The following is a 21,393-nucleotide window of genomic DNA, read 5'->3' on the forward strand; positions in this document are numbered from 1 at the left end:
CTCTTCTACAGGAACTCTTTCCATATAATTCCCTTTCATCCTCAGATGATCAGTGGCAACTAACAGGTGCTCTTTCCCTACAGAATACCTGTGTGCTGCTCATCAGAATGACTCTGCCTATGACAGCCCAGATCCAGAAGCTGAATGCAGCCCTAGTACCTCTCAGGTGGAACATCCCAAAGGGAGGAGCACTAGTGTGAGCAGAAGATGCCCAGCCTCTGGCTCTTCACTGACTAATTTCAGAGATGACATCAGCATGATGGACAGGAGGTACTCAGAGCCCGACCTGTCCTTCCAGAACCGCCTTGAAGGCAGGATAAGGAATCAGAAGCTAAACAAAAGTGAGGACAATTTTCCAGTTCGGCAGAAACAGCTAGGTTTGGAGGCACTGGAGAAACGGCTTGCAATCTTACCTTCACAATTATCAAATGACTCTCTACCTAAAACATCCTCCAGTTGCTCCCTGGAGAGCTCTGATGGCTCAGTCTTCACCAGCTCCCCAGTAGTTTCACCCTCTAGTCCCAAAAAAACCTTTTTAAATAGGCCCCAGTCCTTTTCCACAAAGGCCACTGACCACTGCAGTGTGCCTAGCAGAGAGATCAAAAAGCATTCCATGTCATTCTCTTTTGCAAACCGCAGGAAAACACTAATCAAAACCCAGAGTTGGGGGCCTGGAAAAAACATGTTTTTTCAGAGAGACAGTTCCACAAAGAAAGAAGAACAGTTCTCCTGCAGGGTTGTCCAGGAGAACATCCCTGATGATAACAAACCATTGCCTGCGGAGCATCATCCAAGGCCCCGTTTCAAGTCAGTTGATGAAGTGTTCAGAGAGGTAGACCAGAGGAATCCTGGAAGACCACCTTCTTATCAAGAGGCTATTAAAAACTGCCTGGCCACTAAGGTTGCCTCTCACAGTCTTACAGTTCAAACTATGAGATTAAAAATGTCAAACCAGGACACTTTGCTGCCTCATCCAAGCAGCAGCTGTGCACAAGACGCAGCATGTATGGCTTTAAGGGATCTACCTATTGGCAGAGTTTCTGCAGTGAAGAATTCTGATGTGGAAACTGAAAACCTCAGTGTCACTGTCGGAATAAACTCCCGTGTGAGTTTACCTGTGACCCCAGGAGTCTACCGATTGAGAGCCATGTCTGAATCCTATCAAAAGAACAAACTGGAGTATGTGGCTCGGAGGTGCAGCCAGCCAGTTTTTGAGGTAGAACAGATCCAGTATGCCAAGGAATCCTATGTTTAAAAAGCCTATCCCTCCTCTTTGTACTGTACAAAGTAAATACTGTTAAAATTGACATCTTGCTCATTCTTTGTAAGGTTTACTTTCAAGAGACCAAGAATAAGCTAGCTCTGCATGAACTTTTTTTTCTTTGAAGCTCTCTTGAAGTGTCTGTCAGCTTGACATGTCACATTCTTTCACCACAAGAGGTGGTGGTGGGGAAGACCTGTGTATTATGTAAAAATGTAAGTGAATATGTTGTACATAACCTGTTGTGTGGAAAAACTAGTTATTCGTTGATAGTGTTGTATTTGTATCCCTGAAAGGACAATTAAAAGGTTGGCAGGTCCAAGACCTGCCCCACCATCATTTTCTTTTTTGTATGGTCACAGACTCCATGCCATTTGTCATGTGTGTGTCAGGGTGATGCAATCCTTTCCTGATTATCTGCATCAAGAAGTGGGCTCCTGCATTAAGAAGTGGGCTTCTGCATTAAGAACTGGGGAAGAGCTGCTCTACCATTAAGGCCACTTCAGCACTCTTCCATAAATCCCCTGTACTTGCTGCAATTTCCACTTCCTGCTTGTTGGTGATGAGAATGGTCTGACCACTAAGCAGCATTAGCGTTGTATACCAAGCCTGGGTTTAGAGGATCATTATGAGGATGTATCAAGTAAACCTCATGCAGCCTGAGATGCGTTTAGTCTATGTAATCTGGACAAGCTAAGCAGGAAGAAAGAAGGAGTACCTTCAGGGTTGGTTTTATAAGGGGAAAAGTCCCCGAACAACAAAAACTCCTGTAAAGAAACATTCTGGATTCCAGCTTTAAATAGATAAAAGCTACAGCTCATTTAAAAAAAAAAAAAAAAAAAAAAAAGGTAGTGTCCTTATGACCTTGTAAAATTGACTGGAAGTGCAATGTGTTTTTATATGTAGGAACTTGTTTTGGCTGGTACTTAACTGTCCTTTTATGGCTCAGCATAGCCTTGAACCAGGAGCAGGGAGACTTTTGTTTTTCTCCTGTGCAACATCACTACAATAAAACATTTTTATGCATGAATGCTAAAATGTCCATTGTCTGTCTTTAACACATCCAGGCCTTACATGTACTGTACCTGCTTTTATAGTATTCTGCAGGTACTGCAGGTCTGCTTGAATGACATGGCATATCTAAGTAGCAGGAAGGAGAGTAGTTGATCAGCACCTGCCCTGACAGGAGAAATTATGTGAGAAGGACCATACTGATAGGCTGCAACTAGAGAAAATGCCACCTCACTCAGGTCCTTAAGAAGTGGCACTCTGCTTCCAAGCATGCTGAATGAGCGGGCACTGCTGCCAGCTGCAAAAGGCATTTTTCATTTTCTAGAATCTGCAAATCCTGAGTCACAGAATCACAGAATAGGCAATGTTTGAGATCCTCCCATCCTACCCCCCTGCTCAAGCAGGTTGCCCAGGACCATATCTAGATGGCTTTTGAGTATTTCCACAGATGGAGACTCTGGAACATCTCTGGGCAAGCAGTTCCCACGTTTGACCACATGCACAGTGAAAAAGTGTCTCCTTGCATTCAGATGGAATTCCATGTGTTTTAATTTGTGCCTGTTGCCTCCTGGTCCTGTGTTGAGTGGGAATGATAGCTTTCTTTTGTAAAGAACACAAGCATCTTGCCCTCATGGGAGAACAAGGATGAAGAGAATCCACATGCAGAAGCCACAGATAAACATGAACTTCACAGATAAACACAGATAAACATGAACTTCAGAATGTATTCAAACAATAACACAGCAATTTCTTTGGTAAGTGACTCATTCTTTTTGGGGTGTGACAAGGCTATGGATCCCAAGAGGAGAAACTGCTTGTTTCCTGTCCTGTAACTACAACAGAAAACCTAGGGAGAATAAGCATGGTCACTTCACCAGAGATGAGGAAAGCCTCTAAGTCTAAGGTGTCCTAAGGTAGGCATGACAATAATACTTATATAGCTTACCTGGGCTCTAAATATTCAATATAGATGAGCCTGTATCTTCCCACTTCTGTATAAGAAAGCGTATTTGGAAATTCTTGTAAGGCATTTCAACAGATGGAGAAAAAGGAAGAGAGATGATCTCTACACATTGTTAAGAAACAAGGGGTGAGGTAAAGGGGTGAACAGAAGAGTGGACAGTCTTGCTAACCTTGCTCTTGCATTTCTTTAAGTCAGGGAAACACCAAGATTAAGCAAAATCTGAAGGTAAATAGACCCCAAAAGAGATTTACTCTCTCATTGACGGATAAATTTTGTTCTCCTCTATCTCTCAAGACTTGCCTGTTTACTCATCATTATTTTCATGTCATGTTCCTCCACAGAAGTGATTTCTTTTCTATATAAGCTCTTGCGAGATCCCAAAAGACCAGAATAACACAGAAAGCAGAGAACTTTCCTTTAGCACTTACTTATCTGCCTTCAGCCCAGGAAACAGTTTTATCATGTTACTAGCCCACCCTACTACATTGAAAGATCTAGCCCAGCTCTCCTGACCCCGCTTCTTTACTGCTATATCTAAAAAGTGAACCATCTGAGTGTCTTTGTCAAAGCTGCCTTTGACTCCTTAGCCAGAAAGATCAAATACCTGTTTACTACTGGGTCAGTTGGAGACTGATTTTGACACAAGAGTTGAATGATGACAGTAAGCCTCCCATTCTCCACAGGTTACTCCATCATCAGTATTGCATTGCTTGCTTCACACATCCAATTTTCTAAATAGATTTGATGAACACACTCCAAACATACAAGGCATATAGGACTGGAAGAGGGAAACAGAAGTATTAAAGCAGAAAATCCAAGTCATTGCCTTGTGAGGCAATGCTAGAATTCAAGTTATTGGTGCAGCCTGAACTCAACTCCTTGCGCTTACATCCTGCTGTTGTTTTCAATCACATGATGCGCTCTGTTCTTCCCCACAGGATGCACCTGTTCTGTGGAGGAACCAAGGTTGTGCAGCAAAGGAGAAAATTTTAAGTCTGGCATTCCCCAGCACGCTTGGCTAGCAGGCACCCAAGATTGGACATGTCTCTGGCTGAGTTTCTGGGATTTGAAAGAGCCAACAGACGAACAAAGGAGTTCTTCATGAAGCAACACACTCCTCTCTTTCCTTCCCCATGTTGTGCACCAGGGATTTGCAAACTCTTGTTCTCTGCTACTTGAATTACAACAGCAATTTACAGCAAGAGTACACTGTCATGAACTCTATGGTCAAACATTAGTGAAGGCTGAGAGAAACACCATGCCTGCATGTTTCACAGACGTTCAGTCTGGCACCCAGGTGCAGACTGCAGACAGAGTTAGTTATCTATAGGTTTAGTTATTTATAGCTATACATAGATATAGATATTTAAATCTCAGATTTAGTTATCTATATGCAAGCATTTATGTGAGCTGTGTCTCATTTTGTGCACAGTCTGCACTTGAATATCTCTCTGGACTCCTGAGACTAAGTTGAGCACAGGTGGAACACAGTTGTCTGAAAGTAGGTGTCTGCAGTCATTTGGGTACCTAAGGGCACCTTTAGGAATTTTCTATGACATCAGAAGTGGATGCAGATCCAGATACTTAGGCAGCTGAATCCTTTCTTAAAATCTTCTCTGACTGTGATGGGAACTTAGTGTTTCATCTCACAGGTGAAATAAACTAAATAGATGCTACATTTAGATACCATAAATACAGGTCTCTGTAACCTAGGGCTGATACTTTTCCTGACAGTAAGACTTGGGATTTTAGGCTCCACCTAAGCCTTCAAGGGGAGCATTCTTCAGCAGGTATAGGCCCTCCTGCTTGCCTCCCTTCAGAGCTTGGGGCCTTCTGCTCCATCCCACCACAGAAATCTCTGACTCAGACCTCCCTCTTCTTTACTCCTGACTCCTCATCTCTGCCTCATTTTTACTGCCTCCCCATTCCCAGTCTGCGTTCCTCACCTCATCCAGCTATTTACCTTTCAATTGAACAAAGCCCAGTCTATCCCAGTGGATTTGTTGTCGAAGTACCAATTTAATTTCTGTCCTTTCCATCCTTAGATCCACTTTTCTCAATCAGACAGTTTGTTTTCCAATTTTTGTACATTTTCCCCTTGTACCTGCATTGGTTGTTATTCCAATAAGCCCCACCAACATCCATCTAGTTTCAGTGCCCAAAACACACCTCCCTTGTTTTAGTCTCTGCACATGCAGAGAATCAGAGAATGACACATCATTGCAAGCTAGAAGAGAAAATGTGTAATTCATAAAGTCCAGTGATGACCTCAATTCACAGCTGTAACTATGGAAAGCCTCTAGGATGAAAATTCCACGGACAGAGGTCCTTGACTTTATGGGATTTCAGCAAGGGGTCTGCATATCTCTTGTGTGGAATTATGGGCTGTCAGTTACATTGAAAGGATTTTGATTTGGAGCTAGGATAAATAACAAGTCAAAATAAGCCATTTTTCCTTGTGCCTCACCAAAGCAATTCACAAGCTATGGTGTTAGGGATATTTTTGGTAAATCGCTCACCTTCTCTGGGAAAAGGCATTGTCAAGTACACAGTTTTTTTCTGCCTCTACAAGCAAGCTCTTGGGGAAGAAGCTTTCTCACCTGTCTGACCTCCTCTCCAAGCTGTTATCTGAAGGGTATCTCTTTCTAGAACTGTGAAAATTAACGAGATTGTGAATCCTCCATGCCTCAGGAAGAACAACTGCTGACCACTTAACAATGATGCACAAGAGAACTGTTACTACCGTGGTCACTTTCTGTAACAACTGCTGCAACAGCCCAGGAAAGCTCCTCACTGGACATAGCCACAGAACAGAAACACTTCTCTACATAACTTTTCTTCTGTATTTTCCTCCCACGATTGTTACCTGTATACCCCAGACATAAGATGCAACACTGAGATTACTGGTACAAACCTGTGGCAAAAAATATTAATGGAAGGAATACCACAATATACCACAGTATAAAGGAAACTTTATACTAACTAGTAGGTTGGAGTGTTTGTTACTGCCCGCACTTTCTACTTGGCATTTATTCTCTACAACACTGACACTTGGCTTTCTTTCAAGTGCACTTGGCTCTTCAGAGTCTCTTTTCATTTAGTTTGATGAAAGAGGATTTGCAATCTCCTTTTGACATTATTTAAATAGAGGACAAGACTGCATGCCCTGCATTGACAAACATCACTTGGAGTTCAACAGAATCCTGCAATCCTACATTCCTGTTCAATGTAAATCATGCCTGTGATAATGGGTGCATAAGCCATTCCACCTGCCTACTAAGACATGATCAAGACAGCAGGCCTCCTACTCCACTGCTCTGCAGGCTCAGGGGGCACTGAGAGCTGTGTGAAGCAGGCATGCCCTCTGCATGGCAAATATGCCTGTCTCAGATGGAAAGCAGCATAGAATCTTAGTCATCACATTAAGTCAGAAACTAAGGCACAAAGGTAACTAAGTTCACTTTGAAGCTGGTTTGATTAGCTGTCCAACACAGAAAGCATTTCATGTCCATAACTGATCACATCCAGCTGCAAAATTCAGGTGATTAAAACATGCTGCTACCCTGCTAGCATTAGCCAGATAGCAGTTACTGTGGCTATTGTGTGTCTCCACAAGGACAATTTCTGATTACAGGAAAAGGAAATTCACCTCGGTTAGGTGCTCTGGTTACATTTTTCTCTGAATTTTGCAAGCAGTCAGTCCTTATCACTTGTGTCATCAGAACAGAGTGAAAACTTCAGAGGAACTTCTAAAAGCTAAAAATTCAGAAGAAGAATTAACTTTTAAAGCATAAAGTCTGACAATAATAGAGAGAAAAATCCATGGGAAAAGGGCAGCCACTGTTGGAAGCGATACAAACCTTATACAGACAGCTGACTCTCATATACATAGCCAACAGGAAGTTGCTGTGGATGTTGGATGAACAACTGTTTTTTCTGCCTTTTTTTACTCAGAAATGCTAACTATTCATTTTTTTTTAATAGAACATATAACTCTTATTGTTTTAAATTAGTCTTTTCTATTTGCTGTGATAAATATACCAATTTAAAACTCACTTCTGAGTAAACCACTTCCAAATTCTTAGTGTTCTTCTGCAAGGGGAGAGTGCATAAGTCGGAACAAGTGGTTCATAAATCTCAAAAATGGTTGACTCCATTGAGCTCTGCTTCCTCCACTGTGTAATAATACGAAAAGGTTTCTATGACAGTTTTCACACTTTCTAAACAGAACATGCTCTTTAGCCAACCAGCTATTTACAGAACTGATCCAACGGCTGCTTTAAACTCTTCCTTCCTACAACCCACAAACCTTACACCAACTTCCTTAACAGATTCTACCATCCACATTCAAACCCTGCACCTTCAGTATTCACACAGGCCAAAACTAAAAAACTGTATTTTTAAAAGATGTTAAGGCCAAACCCAAACAGATTCCCAGGCAGATGATCAGAGAAGATGTTCTTATGGAAAAGACTAGAGATTTGTCTGTTGTTCCACATGCTTACTGTGAACTCTTGGGCTATGCAGTTCAACCTCATAATATGTAGGGCATAGCCCTCTATTTCCTCTATGCACTAAGGAAAAGGTTTCCTCATTCACCTCTTCTCCCTAGGTGTGAATTCTGTCTCTCCATCACTTTGCACAGCTTTGCTTACAACTCACCAACCAGTTTTCTTTAGCGCAACTGGTCATGAGGTGCGAAAGTAACAACAGTGTCATTCAAGAACTTCCACAGACTGCTGTACTCCAAGGAGCACACAATGTTACCTGATACGATGTGCAGATGCACACCCATTCCATGAGCTACAGACACCAAAAGACATGGCATTTGAGAAGTCTTTGGGTATGTGAAAGAGCACAGCAGTTGCTAGTTCTCCATAGGTGATCGGGGAGGATGGTCTGGAGGTAGAGACTGGAGACTTGTAGTTAGGTTATTCAGTATCTGGGTCTGCTTTTTCGCCCAGTGCAGTTCTTGGCCTGTGCAGTTTAATTCCAGTAAAACACAGATACTGCTCTGCCTCCCGGAGATGTGATAAGAAGCAATTTACTTCAGGATGGACAAACACTGAAGCTGCAGCGAAGGGGTGACAGAAGCAGATTAGTCTTCTTCCTTACTCTCCAAGTTTTGTGCAGTTGAACAACTGCCGTCAATACAAGGGAGAGCTTCTTGGTGCAAAAGGAAGGCACTGGGAGAACCCTGTTCAAGGAAGGGAGAGGTAAGAAGGGGCTGGAGAAGGATTAGCAGCACACAGTCTGTGCTTAAATAAGAAGGTCACCAAACAACTGATTTTCCAGGTAGCAGTTAAATTAATGATAGTTTAAAATTAAGTGTGCACTGCTCCACCCTCTAAGGCGCTTTCTCATCTGTACATAATTCTTTCCAGACCCTGGCTAGGGCAAGAATGCAAGCCCTGAGAGGCAGCTTGTCACACTGAATAACAGAGCTTGTGAGGGACACGGAGGGAAGAGAACATAGAGAAAATGGTGCTAAGAATCAGAGGTGAAGTGATAGAGGGAAGCAAGATTGTTAATTTTGGCTGGAAATCATCAAAAATCAGATTTTATTATTCACTAGTGTTGGACAAGTGAAGGCCCTCAGAACTGGAGTTTCCTAGTCCTGCCCAACCCCACATGCTCAGGATGGGCGTCAAGAGGAAGCTGTACTGCTACAGAGAAAAGGAAGATTAATAATATTGGTTTGCAGACATGAGCGATAGGATCTGCTTTTTTTTTTTTTTCCTATTCACAATTATATATCAAGATTAACAACCCTTCTTAAAAAAAATATTGATGCCACTATAGGGACTCAAGTTTAGCTCTGGTATTTATTTTGCTTCTATGCCTCTCAAATGTCAAAACTCTCAGGCCGACACATATCTTTTAAAATCAAGGCATTGATGAGCAGCAGCATGATGCATTCTGGGATTTTCAAGGCTATCCCAAGCATCTCCATCCCTGGAGATTTTCAAACCCTGGCGGGAGGCCCTGACCAATATGATCTATCTTTGAATTTGTCCCTGCTTAGGCAAGGGGGTTGCACTAGAGACCTCCCGAGACCCTTTCAGCCTAGATTGCTCTGTGATTCTGTGTGTTTGCTTGAAGGCAAAGGCATTCTGGCCTCAAGTAGTTACTTCCAAGACTGGGAGCTCCATCCCTTTATCTGCAGGCCCAGAGGAATAAGAACAGCAGCTTAAAGTTCTCAGGACCATGGAGAACCAACTTTAACTCAAATTTTAGGTAACTACCCAGTATTAAATTAGGGAAGCAGTCCTGTAAATTTAAAAGCAGTCATAGTCCTCTCCAGACAGAAGGCAATCCTCTGGGAAGGCAATATGCTCCTTCATGTCCTTACTTGATAATTAAGCAGTCTGCCTCCAAAGGAGGCTCTATCAACCTCCTTCCTTACTGAATTATGCAATACTGCAGAAAGAGTGAAAACTGGAGACAGCTAGCCTGCTCAGCATCACATTATGCAATGCACTGTGGTACAAGGTCTCCCGTGCTATCAACGTCCAAGTTAGAGCCCCAGGAATACACAGTCTCAGCATTGCAGAAACCTTTATATTGTATTTCAAGGTCTCATGCAGTAGTTACAGAATGCATTGCAAGCAGCAAGCCATAAGGCATGGTACAATGTCAGAAGATTCTCATGAAAACAAAACAAAAAAATAGTCAGTTTGTGGCTCCAAGGCACAAACAGATCTACAGCAAACCTGGAAGGAGACAAAGCCCTTGCTCTGCAGCTTTCAAGTCAGCTGAAGGCAGTCCAGGCCTTTCTTAGCTGCCATATGGGAGATGGGCTGATTCATTCCTCGCTTCCCAGTACATACTGTGCATCTGGGTGGGATGGGGAGGAGAACCAAAAGAATGCAAACCCCATAGGTTGAGACAAGAACAGTCCAATAACTAAAGTATAACATAAAACTACTACTACTACTAATGATAAGGAAAATTACAACGGGACAGAATATGAAACTGAAAGGGGGAAAAGGAAAAGAAAACAATAAACACAAGTGATGCACAATGCAATTGCTCACCACCTGCCAACTGATACCCAGCCTGACCTGAGCAGTGATCTTGGCCTTCTGGACTCCCTCCAGTTTATATCCGGGGCATGACATGCTGTGGTATGGAATATCCCTTTGGCTAGCTTGGGTCAGATGTCCTGTTTCTGCTTCCTCACGGCTTCCCATGGCCCTCCTCACTGGCAAAGCATGAGACTGAAAAGTCCTTGATCAGGGTAAGCGCTACTGAGCAGCAACTAAAACATCAGTGTGTTATCAGCACTGTTCTAAGACTAAAAACACAGCTCTGCACCAGCTACTAGGAAGCAGAAAAATAACTCCTACAGCTGAAACAGGACACCTGGGAATTATGGTTGAACCAAAGATTTCACAAAGGGCACGGATTATTCTATGTATTTGGTCTTGCCAAAGTAATCAAGGCATATCACTACCTACATAGGTTAAAAAAAGAGCTGTCACTGTATTAGTAACCTTTATTTACTTTCATGTTTCTCTTAAAAGATTTTTTTTTTCTCAGAATCTGAAAACGCATTCTCATGATTTGTCACGACAGGGAGGGCAGCTCACGATGGAGGGGACGGTGTACTTCAGAGCCCACCTCACACTCCTGCCTCCCATCGTATGACACCTTTACAGCATCCGAAGCTGACGCTTGGATGGAAAACCAGAATTAGGAGCGCAGTTGTTGGCGCTGCTTTTCCGGACACCGGCACTTATACCACTGCAACGTCATCCAAAAGGTTTTTGCGGTGCTCCAGCCAATTTTTGATCCCCAGTGGCCGTACAGATCGAGTTAAGGCACTGCCAGTTTAACCGGCAGCCTTCCAGTCCCTGGGTAGCCCACGCAGGACGGAAGAAGGACACTGACACCTCGCGGTTACACTCCTTCATTACCTCAACGCAGGAGGAGCCCCCAGCACCACCAAGCGCAAGCCCGTTAGCAGCTAAAGCGATTGTTTTCCGCTAAGCACCCCGGTGCCTCTGGAGCAGTCATGTCCTCCTGGAGCCTCCCTCACCTTTAGCGCTCCCCTGTCAGGAAAACCTGCCTGAGGAACAACAGTACCGGCCGCTGCCACGGAAGCCTCGCGCATGCGCAGAGCCCTAGCCCCGCCCCGCCCTCTCGTTGCCGTGGGGACGGGTGCCGCGGTGCGAGCGGCTGTTGCGGGAGTGAGCAGCCAAGCGCTCTGGATGCCCCGGCCGACCCCCGCCATGCCGCGCCCCCGGGACCTGGAGGTGGCGGCGGTTCCTGGCGTCCTCTACAGCTACTGCAGCCTCCCTCGCACCCTGCCCGCCCGCCCCAAGTACCGACCGCCGCTGGACGCCGCTGAGTCGTGAGTGTCCGGCGGGTCGAGCCGCGCAGCCCCGCGGCCTCCGCTCCCCGAACGAGTTCCGCTGCACCCTCCTGCCCTCCGCGCCCTTACCCCAGTGCCCTCGCCGCCCTTCCCAGGGGGGCGGAGTCCCCGCCGCCCTGCCTGCTGGTCCTTCTTCCCGTAACTTTGAAGGGGACTTGCATGGGTCTGGCCTTTCAGAGTCCTCCCGGCGCCTTGTCTGAGGTACTAGCGTACCGGTTACAGCTCTGTGAGCGCGACTGTCTGCGCTTTATGTTGCAGAGGAAAGGAGCCTGTTCGTTACACCAACCTCATGTACGACCCGAGAGTGGTGCGCGGCAACACTTACGCCCTTGAAGTCATACCTGTGGTAGGTGTTTGTCATGTTACAGCTTTGTTGAAAAGTAATACGTAGGGCAGGAGAGCTCTTCCTTATTAGTAATTTTAACTACTGAGGTCGTGATTTTACTTAAAATACTTCACACAGCCACAGGCTCTCCAGTTAAACTAGCATGTGACTGCACTCAGCTTTTCTTAAAGCACTTAGTTTCACATGAACTTCTGTAGTTCTGATATTTTTTTTCCACATTAAGTACCTGATTATTTCCTTCCCTCCCCCTTCCCCCCCCCCCCTTAGTATAATGATCCCGGGCACAGGTCATTGCTGTATAATCTGTTATCATATGTAAGGTGTCATCAATGATAATAGCAATAGTGTTTGACTTATTCTACTATAGAAGCAAATGATCCAGCTGTATGCAAAAGCTGTTTGTATGGAGGTGAAAGTATTTTATTTCTCTTGATTCGTAGCAAATGTTTTAGTGATGCTTTATTTTCAGGGGATATTTCTACATAGATAATTTGATCATATAAGAATTGCAGTCTGCATTTTTAAAAGCTACTTTGTGGAAATAACTGTGTTTTTCAGTAGCTGTTTCTTAGAGTGAATTTCACATATGTTCTGTTGCGAAGTTTGAAACTGATGTTCATTTCAATTCATAAATCGACTACAGAATTTCGAAGTTAGTATGGGTTTCTCTTACTTCATCAGCAATGAAGAACCTATAGTTTTTGTCTAGCAAACAGAACTGTTTATAATATGATAACTGAAGTCCATTTGACCTTCTTAAAGCTTTACCTAGAAACTCTCACTTGTCAGCAAGAACTTTTTAATATACTTTATCTCACAAAGCAAAGTTGTGTGTGTAATACCCACTTCCAAATAACAACTAATTGCTCTTAGTGTAAGATGCTATCGGCATGTGCTTAGGCAGCTAGCACAACTTATTAGTTTCATGCCCTACAGTCTTTAAGGTAACTGAAAATTCAGGGTCACGACCCAGAAAAGTCAATCTGAAATGCTAGATTTGTGGCATTAAAATCAAACAACCACTTTTTGTGTAGAGAGAAATTAGTATCATTTTAGAGTACAAAGTGATGTTTTTTATATTCTTCATCCCTGCTCAGATTACCCCACCCACTCCCTTTGAGATTCAAAGGCAGAAAGAAGCATGGAAAAGAGCACTGGCTAGAAAGCGTGCAAAAGAGCAAATGCGACCAAAAACACCTGAGCCTGTGGAAGGCAGAGAGCATGTTCAGGTGCAAACAGGTAAAAGGCTGACTTTATTTCTTTTTTCTAATTAATCTGAAAACAAAAACTTGCTGTTCTATATTCACTTACTAAATTCATGATACAGTTGGTAGAATCACAGAGGGTTAAGGTTAGACTTGTAGAATAATAGAATTGAAGTTTCTCTAATAATTTCTATTGTAGCCCCTTATAACACCCTTATTTGACTGATCTATGTTTTCATAGAATCACCAGTAATGCCAGTGGGGTCATGGCCCTTCAGGTGTGTGAACGCCTCTAACTCTTCTTGCATTGGCATAGAGACATTTCAGTTGGGCCCCGGATGAAGGCAGCTTATTAGCTGGAGTGGCTGGAAGTACTTTGTGCTGCTCTTCAGGTGCTCCCTTACTGACCTGTGATCCCTCTCTAAGCTCTGGGTATCTCCTACTGTCAAGAGTTTAAGTTGAGGTGTCTTTTTGTCTTCTTTTTTTTTTTTTTAAAATTCATAGAAGTCATTTTATTGCACTGTTTGGATATAAGTCACACTGTAGAGTCATCAAAAATAGTTGAGAGTTAAAATAAAAGGAATCCAACTTTCAGCATTCGTTGTACTTTTGTTTCTAGAACTGTATTTGGAAGAGATTAGTGACCGGGTAATAGAGGTTGATGTAGAGTGTCAAACAGATGCATTTTTGGACAGACCACCCAGTCCATTCTTCATACCAGCCAAAACTGGAAAAGATGTGGCCACGCAATTATCAGGAGAGGTATGGAGGAAAGTCAGGTCTGCAAGTGCTGTCAAAACACATCGTCCATACAAAACACACTTCTGCTGCAAAAATCAGGGCAGAAACAGAAAGGAACTTATCCTCACAGATCATGCCAAAACCCAACAAACCTCTCCAAAGTCTGCTGTGAGGTTAAGTGCAAAATTAAGGAAGATGTTTCTCCATGTGCACTGGTTCTGCTGCTTTCAGATAAGAGCTAGAGTTGAGAAATGCTCTTCCCTATAGAATGTGTCCAGCCCAAGAAGGGCTTAACACAGGAAACAGCTCCAGGTAAGTGCTCTGTTTCTCCCTGCAGCCCCACAGTGTCTGTGGTAGGGTGTGTGGTGTCTCACTCCAGCCCACTTAGCCCCCAGCTGCATTCATGCTTCTTGCCTCACCTGACACTGAGCACCACCTCTCCCCCCCACCATTCCTCAGCCCTGCCTTCAGCACAGGGGCTTTGCTCATCCTCCTTTTCTCCTTGCAAAGTTGTTAAGAGTGATTGTGATCAAGAGACATTTATGTCTGTTTCCCTGACTCCCATCCTCAGTTGTTTGACTTTGACGTTGAAGTCAAGCCGATCCTGGAAGTGCTGATTGGGAAAACGGTTGAGCAAGCTTTGCTGGAAGTCATGGAGGAGGAAGAGCTGGCCCAGCTGTGGGCACATCAGCGTGCCTATGCAGAGCTGCGCAACGCAGAGCTTGCTGAAGTACAGCGCCTGGAAGAGCAGGACAGGCGGTACAGAGAGGAGAAGGTAGGACTTCTGAAGAGTCTGTCTGAATGCTTGTCAGAAGAGAGAAAACCAATTCCAGTACTGAAAGACAAGCTGTGAAGTAAGCTGGCTGTGCCCCAAAGGGTACTGTCAAGTCTGATATTTCTCAAAGCATTCTGGTGCTATACCTGCACTCTGCTATTTGCTCTCATGCACCAGCACCATGCTATTGTGTTTATTTGGAGAAGCCATGCTCCAGTGACTCAGGCCTCTGATCGAGAGGCCAAACCTAACAGCATTTTTCTCTGTACCTGGTGCAGCTGTTACTCAGACTTTTTTGTTATAATAACTGCTAAATGTCAGAGTGCTTGAAAGAGAGACGCCCTCTGATCCTTCACACCCAACACATGCACTACTAAATGTGCACACATACCTGTCAAGATCTCAAAGTGTTAAGCTGTATTAGTATTATCCAGTAAGTAGGAATTCAGGAATAATAATAAATAGTAGGAAATACAAAAGGCAAGTCTTCCTTACTATTTATTAGCCTTGTATAATTGCTTTTTTAATGTTTCCTGGATCATTTTGAGTTTAATCTTGTATCAAATAGGATATAATATTGGAAGATGAAAAGTTAAGGAAATCTTGATCCAATTTCATCTCCTTTCAGGGCCAATGATCAGTTTGATCTGCAATAGTAAAGCAAAGAGTCATGAGTTTAATGGATACTATGATATTGGAGAAGGGCTTAATTTGTCCAGCTGCAAGGCCCTTATTTTACAAACTTCTCAAAATCAGAAAAGATATACCAAAGGAACATGTTTCCCTCTAGTCCCTGTGGATTATAGTACTCCAGAAATTGAGTACAAGTTTGCTTTCAAGCACTCTTTCATATGAGGCTTTGTGAAAGTTAGAGGCCTCAAATACCAGGTAGAGACCATAAGTACCTGTACTTTTGATTATCTTTGCTATTTATGACTCTCACACAGTGATCATTCTTCAAAGTCTAGATCAAAGGAGTAACAGCTAAAGGCCTGAAAATTTTACACACATTATTGCCTTGACAGGAACGTCGCAGACGCCAGCACATGCAAATGCTGAAGAAACAGAAAGAGACTGCAGAGAAAATTGCAGCTCAGGCATTCGCTAAGCATTACTTGGCTGATCTTATTCCCTCGGTCTTCAACAATCTTCGTGAGGGTGGATTTTTTTATGACCCTGTAGAAAGGGGTTTGTATATTTTTTTTTTTTCACATGTAAACTAAGTAACGTAAGGGTCAAAACCACCATGAAACATAGCTTATTGTCCTATATTTAGTATAATGTCATAAGACTTTATTTACATTTGTGGTTGAATGGATAGTTTCCAAATTCATATTTTTTAACATAAACATTATTGGTCTTCTGTACAATAGTGAAGAATAAGCAGGAGCTGATAGTGTGATAATGAATGGGACTGCTCTTGAACTGGAGAGAAATAGTGGGTGGTTAAGATTGGTAGAGCAGAGAGATCCAAACTGAACTAAATGTGTTTTGATAGGACAGGCAAAGCAAGCCGTATGTCACTGAATCTTTTTTAATGCTTATCAGGGCAAGGGAGAAGTTAGTTAGAATTAGGCCCTGAAAATAATTTTGGAATTGTAAATCAGTGACTCCCAAGCTTTTAGAATCAGCAACATTTCTTGTGGGTTACCTTGCTGCACTTCACTTCCACAGGCCCTGCAGAGACCACAGCTTGGGAATGGTTACACTTTCTCCAGAATGAGTCATGGGGTAAACACAGAAACTGAGTGTATTTTGCAAACAGGGCAGGCTTAGGGACCATGGCATACAAAGAGCATGATTTGAGAAATACATGGGTAAACAAGAGCTCCTTAAGTCAGAGGGAACAAATGCTTTCAGCAGATCAGAAGCCAGACGTCTTTGGAGAGAAAGGCAGGAAATGTTATTCTCCTGACTTGTTCAGGATAGTTATTTTCATCTCACTAGAGCATTACTGTGTATCTCATCTGTGCTTGCCCTTCAAGGGTGCCAGACCTCTTTAAAAATCACTGTAGCTCAGAGGACTCTGCTCTGGGTCCATAACAATGTGTAAGAGAGGCAGGAGATAAGAAACCAAACAACACCTGAGAGATTTCTTCCAGCCCTTGCAAAGCAAGTGTCTTTTGGCAAGGATGTTAATCCTTTGGTCGTAGCAAATGAAAAACAGAAAACAGTCCCAAGATCATGTTGCTCATCTTTGATTACAAGATATTTTTCTTTCTTCCTGCTAAATTCTTGCAGATATTGAGACAGAATTCCTTCCATGGTTGATGACAGAAGTAGAAGAAGAACTAGAGGGGAAGGTTCTGGCAAGGATAATGCTTGACTGTAAGTTACTAAATCCTGGAATGCAATCTGGGCTACTTAATGTTCTTGATTGTTCTGACTGGGGAAAAACAAATATTATGTTTACAAGGTCATGGTGGGTTAATGTAGGAGGTGTCATTTTAGCAAGTACCCATGGCTTTTTATGTCGTGGTTGGTTGTGGGGGTTTTAATGTTGGAAACCTACTACTACATACATCTAAGTAATTGATTCTCAGATTAAACAATAGAAGTGTCAGTCATTCTGCATTGTCCTCTCTACTGTCTTTACACTGTTTGAGATGTGCTGATACTGGGAGATGCAGTACATTTGGCGGGAGTAGAATGGTTAGAGAACACCAGTTCTTCACTATAGAATTGTTATTTCTCACGTGTTACTGCTATGCTGTTCTTTGTAGCATGCCAGATTGTGCCAGCGAGAACAGAAAAGCCCATCTTGTTTACAGCCATGTGTATACCATGAAAGTCTCCTAACTTGTTTGTGTAAGCTCCCTGGGCTATGGAGTAATATGTTTATCCTGTGTGAAAGGAGAAGGATAATTGTAGGCTATGGTTGACAGAAGTCAGGTGACCAGCACTTTTCATCAAAACAAGGGCTTACTTCCTCAACAGTCAATAATTATGTCCTTGCTTTTGACATAGATTAAAATATCATCCATCTTTTGGACTTGCTCAAGCTTAGTATTCAGGTTCTTTTATTAGTCGGTCTTCAGAGGCTGCAGCTGAAACACCTGAATAATCTAAACTCGGTCTTACACATCATTATGATGAATATGTGTTCACCATGGTGGTCCTAAATCAAACCACTTTTTATACTTGAATTGAATCATCATTCCTATAGTTTTCCTTAAGCTGTGATTTTGTTGTTGTTTTTTTTTTCCTTTGGGTCTATTTTCTGTTGTTAGGGTATAATTTGGATTAGTACAGCTGGTCTGTTAGGTATTTTATCCTATGATGTAAATGCTGGTATGTACGCTTAAGGATCACTTCTTTACGTAGCTCTTCAGTGGAAAGGGAATTTTCTCTTGTTTTAAGTAAAAGTATTGTATGTAATTACCAAATAAACATCCCAAGAAGAATGTTGCTGCAGGATGCACTAATGATGAGAACATCTATCATATCCCTGTTAAATCTTTCTGTTTAATTTTTAACCAGATATCATGGTCCTGCACCAGTTCTAAGATACAAAGCACCTGGAGCAGGCTAATAAGTAATATCAGCCATCCCTGTTTTGCTATTTATCGTCTGTATTTCCTGGCTTATAGCCAGTCACCCATTGTTGAATAAACATCACCTCTGCAAAAGGAATCATAAATTGCATTCTTCAAATTCATAAAGGCAGACACAACCTCAGCTGAGAGAGTTAATGGCTTCTTTGCCCCCTTACGCAGAAACATAGGAAAAGTCTCTAAGGATCCATTTTTAACCCAATTGAATGAAGAAGCTACTTTGTTACTTAAAGGATTTGTCACTGTTCAGTAAAAGAGCTATGAACTACAAAGGAAGCACCCTCAGTGGAAGGCAGCTATGTTGTTTGTCATCTTAGAGGTGACCATTCCTTCTTTTACTTGCTAAAGTCAACCCATGATTCAACAATGAAGCTCTTTCATTATTTGTCCTATTTTCTATGTTAAACCTCTCTTCTTTCACTGTTGGCCTCTATATTTTTATAATCAAAATTATAGGTATCAAAGTAAGTGCTGATTTTTTTTTTTTTTGTACCCATTGAGAGAGGTATGGTGTTTAGAGAAATTTACAAAGCCTTGGCAGCAAAACCAATAAAGACTAGGTGGTTTACAGCTGCTTTTCAGAAAGAGAAAATCTTTCGATGACTCCCATAGTTCCAGTAATTCCCACTGCCAAAAACATCATGCTGTGTACAACCTGGCCAGTCCTCGTTCCTGGCAGTCTGATGCGCTTTGGAAGAGAAGAACAACTATGAGGAAATGAACAAAACAATCCAGGTGAACTCTTTTAAATCAGTAGCAGGGATGGTTGTTCTAATTCAAGTGTTCTTTCATTTTTAGCGTTATTTCATTTTTTCCCCTGTTTAAGAAGTTATAGGTCAGTAATATATAAAATAATCTCAAATTAAGTTTTTTCCCCCCCTCCATGTTTGTTGGTGTCTTTTTCTGTTTCAGCCTTGGTTCGTACAGTTGTTGAAAACCGCTTAGAGGCATTTAGCCGTAAACCTCCATCTGATCAGCCCCAGGCACCTGCTGAAGAGCCTCAGCCACCAGAAGAGCCCAAGCCAACACATGCAGAACCCCAGACATCTGGTGAGACAGTTGCTACTGACCAACCAGTCACAGAGAAAGAGGAGACTGACCAACCTGTTACTGTGTAATAGTCTTCTCAACGTATGTCTTTCCAGTTAGAATTGGAATAAGTAAGCACAGAGGATTTGGAAACTGAGTAACAAGCAGGCAAGTCATCAAGTAAAAGGAGATGAATATCTTAAAAGAAATGAATTCTTATTGACTTACAAGTATTGTGCGCTAGCCATGCTCAAGGATGAACCTAAGCAACAGTAGAGGATTAAAGAAAGTTTACCATAGGCTGATATTGCTGATTTCAGACTGTGAGAATCAACAGAGATTCCTAGGCAATAAATGTCAGTGACATTCTATCCCATTCTACACAATACAATCCATAAAAAACCTGGGACATTTACAGTTGAAAAGTAATGCTGTCCCACACCCTGTGCCAGAAGGTCATGAGAAGGACATAGAAAGCATCCTAGTTACCTTTGCAAATGCTTTGATAACATTGTCAGAAAACAGTTTCCATACTTACACTGTTTTGAAAAGTAGTTACTACAGCACTTCTATTTCTTTTCACTCATGTTAGTATCTCTTTTCCTGACAAACTTGGATGGGAATCTCAGCAGGCAATAGAGCAAAAGCTGCTGTTTCTGAAGCTCTTTAGGTTCAGCATTGTCTACCACTGGGAGTTTCTGCCAGTGCAAAATCCTCCTCAGTTTTCTGACTCCCAGAGCATTCATGAGGGGCTGGAGCCACACATGCAGTTTTCTTTGTAATCATTCTTTCCTGCTGGTTCACTGCAATGATATCATACATGACTGACAAAATGCACCTGCACTGCCATGTGTACCTGTCCATGAGCCAGCTCCTCAAGTGGGGCATTTCCTCTCATAAAAGTACAGCTATGCTCCATTGCAGCAACACTGTTTCCTTGATAGCTGTGGCTGTGGTGCAAGTCCTGCCTTGCCCAGACTGCTTTGTGCTACCTCCTCTCTGCAGGTTAGAGATACATGCTAACCCAGCAGGCCACATCCCAGCCTGAGAGTGGAATGTCAGGCATGACACCTGAAGAGGATGTGGACCTGCTCCACATCTCACACTCTCAAAAGGGATGCCTAGACTTTTCACTGGATCACTTATACATGTGGTTTCAACGGCAGACCCTGCTTTCCCTCCATCCTGGGCTAGGACATCCACTGATAACAAGGGCAGCTATTGCTTATGTGAAAAGGCTCCACTGGAAGGTGTCAGGTATTGACCTCTCTCTGTAGGCAGCTGAAAAATAGAAGTAATGAAATGTAAGCACCAACAAATACTCAGGGGTTTGATGTGATATGAATATGTTAAAACTAAATGTCTGGAGTTGCACAGTACAGGTTGTAGACTAACACACCCAAGGATGCTTTTCAAAACTGGAATATTCCTGTGTAAACTCTTCCTCTGTTTGATAAGTTGATAGTATTTCAACAGGGTTTTTTTCCATTTATGATTGATTCCTCAAAGCATCCAGCAAAATGTATTATGTGTATGGCATTAAGGTAGCTGGTGCTCACTACATCTATCTGTAAGTTTGTAAGAAGAATTTATTTTTATGCACATGACCAGAACTGAAGGCTTGAAATGAAACTGGTTTAGGCGTTGCAGTCAGTGGGAAGTTTACCTCAGTTTTAAGTGGGACACAGATTTTGCATTGCTTTTTCTCTCCTCGATCATGGAGACTCCTGTCATGACTTCATATAAATCAGGTAATTGACATCAGGCTAATTTTATCTAAAGAAATAAAAAACGTTTTGTGGCATGATTATGACAGTTGTAAATGTTACAGCTCATTTTTGGAACACTACATGGCAGGTTTAAGGATTCCTCATTACTGAATGATTTTTTTGTCATGTATTAACAGGAGATTAACCTAGAGGACTGCTGTGGATCATTCCTGAAAAGATACAAACAAATGCCGACTTGAATATTTGGGTTTGGAATGTTCCAAGAGGAACCTGGAATATTTTAATTTTTGTCACTCCTGCTTTGTGCTTGATTGCTGGAAAATTTACTTTAAGCGTTGAATTATTTTATTTAAACAGGTTGTGACACTAACATGTATTCATAAATTATCATAAAAAATAA

The 21,393-nt window shown here is 42.4% G+C and overlaps 2 protein-coding genes across 3 annotated transcripts in view; both read left to right on the top strand.

Annotated features, from left to right (window-relative positions):
* The window catches only part of TAGAP (T cell activation RhoGTPase activating protein), a 44,444-nt gene extending 42,830 nt beyond the window's left edge, over positions 1–1,614 (top strand). Inside the window, exon 12 of the mRNA XM_061470887.1 lies at positions 84–1,614. Within this exon, the coding sequence (XP_061326871.1) occupies positions 84–1,255 (1,172 nt within the window). The 3' untranslated portion in view covers positions 1,256–1,614. The remainder of the gene's footprint in view (positions 1–83) is intronic.
* A 9,820-nt stretch (positions 1,615–11,434) lies between these two features.
* Positions 11,435–21,393, top strand: RSPH3 (radial spoke head 3). 2 transcript variants are annotated; one of them, XM_061471659.1, is made up of 8 exons: positions 11,435–11,592; positions 11,872–11,959; positions 13,057–13,198; positions 13,784–13,926; positions 14,477–14,680; positions 15,706–15,868; positions 16,922–17,008; positions 19,147–21,393. In XM_061471659.1, exons 1-8 carry the CDS (start codon positions 11,450–11,452, stop codon positions 19,350–19,352), a joined length of 1,176 nt encoding a protein of 391 aa, XP_061327643.1. In that variant the 5' UTR covers positions 11,435–11,449; the 3' UTR covers positions 19,353–21,393. The 2 variants fall into 2 exon arrangements, with proteins under 2 accessions (XP_061327643.1, XP_061327644.1); XM_061471660.1 differs by lacking the exon at positions 11,435–11,592 and adding an exon at positions 11,619–11,739.

The sequence above is a fragment of the Pezoporus flaviventris genome, unplaced genomic scaffold (genome assembly GCF_033815535.1).
Source record: "Pezoporus flaviventris isolate CSIRO_AGI_PZ_B2104156 unplaced genomic scaffold, CSIRO_AGI_Pfla_v1 ptg000066l, whole genome shotgun sequence".
NCBI lineage: Eukaryota > Metazoa > Chordata > Aves > Psittaciformes > Psittacidae > Pezoporus > Pezoporus flaviventris.

Excerpts from the sequence above, each read along its gene's own strand:
- RSPH3 (XM_061471659.1), top strand. The coding sequence starts at position 11,450 with ATGCCCCGGCCGACCCCCGCCATGCCGCGCCCCCGGGACCTGGAGGTG. Across the intron at positions 13,927-14,476 it reads CCACGCAATTATCAGGAGAG|TTGTTTGACTTTGACGTTGA; the intron begins GTATGGAGGAAA and ends TCCCATCCTCAG. Across the intron at positions 15,869-16,921 it reads TTATGACCCTGTAGAAAGGG|ATATTGAGACAGAATTCCTT; the intron begins GTTTGTATATTT and ends AAATTCTTGCAG.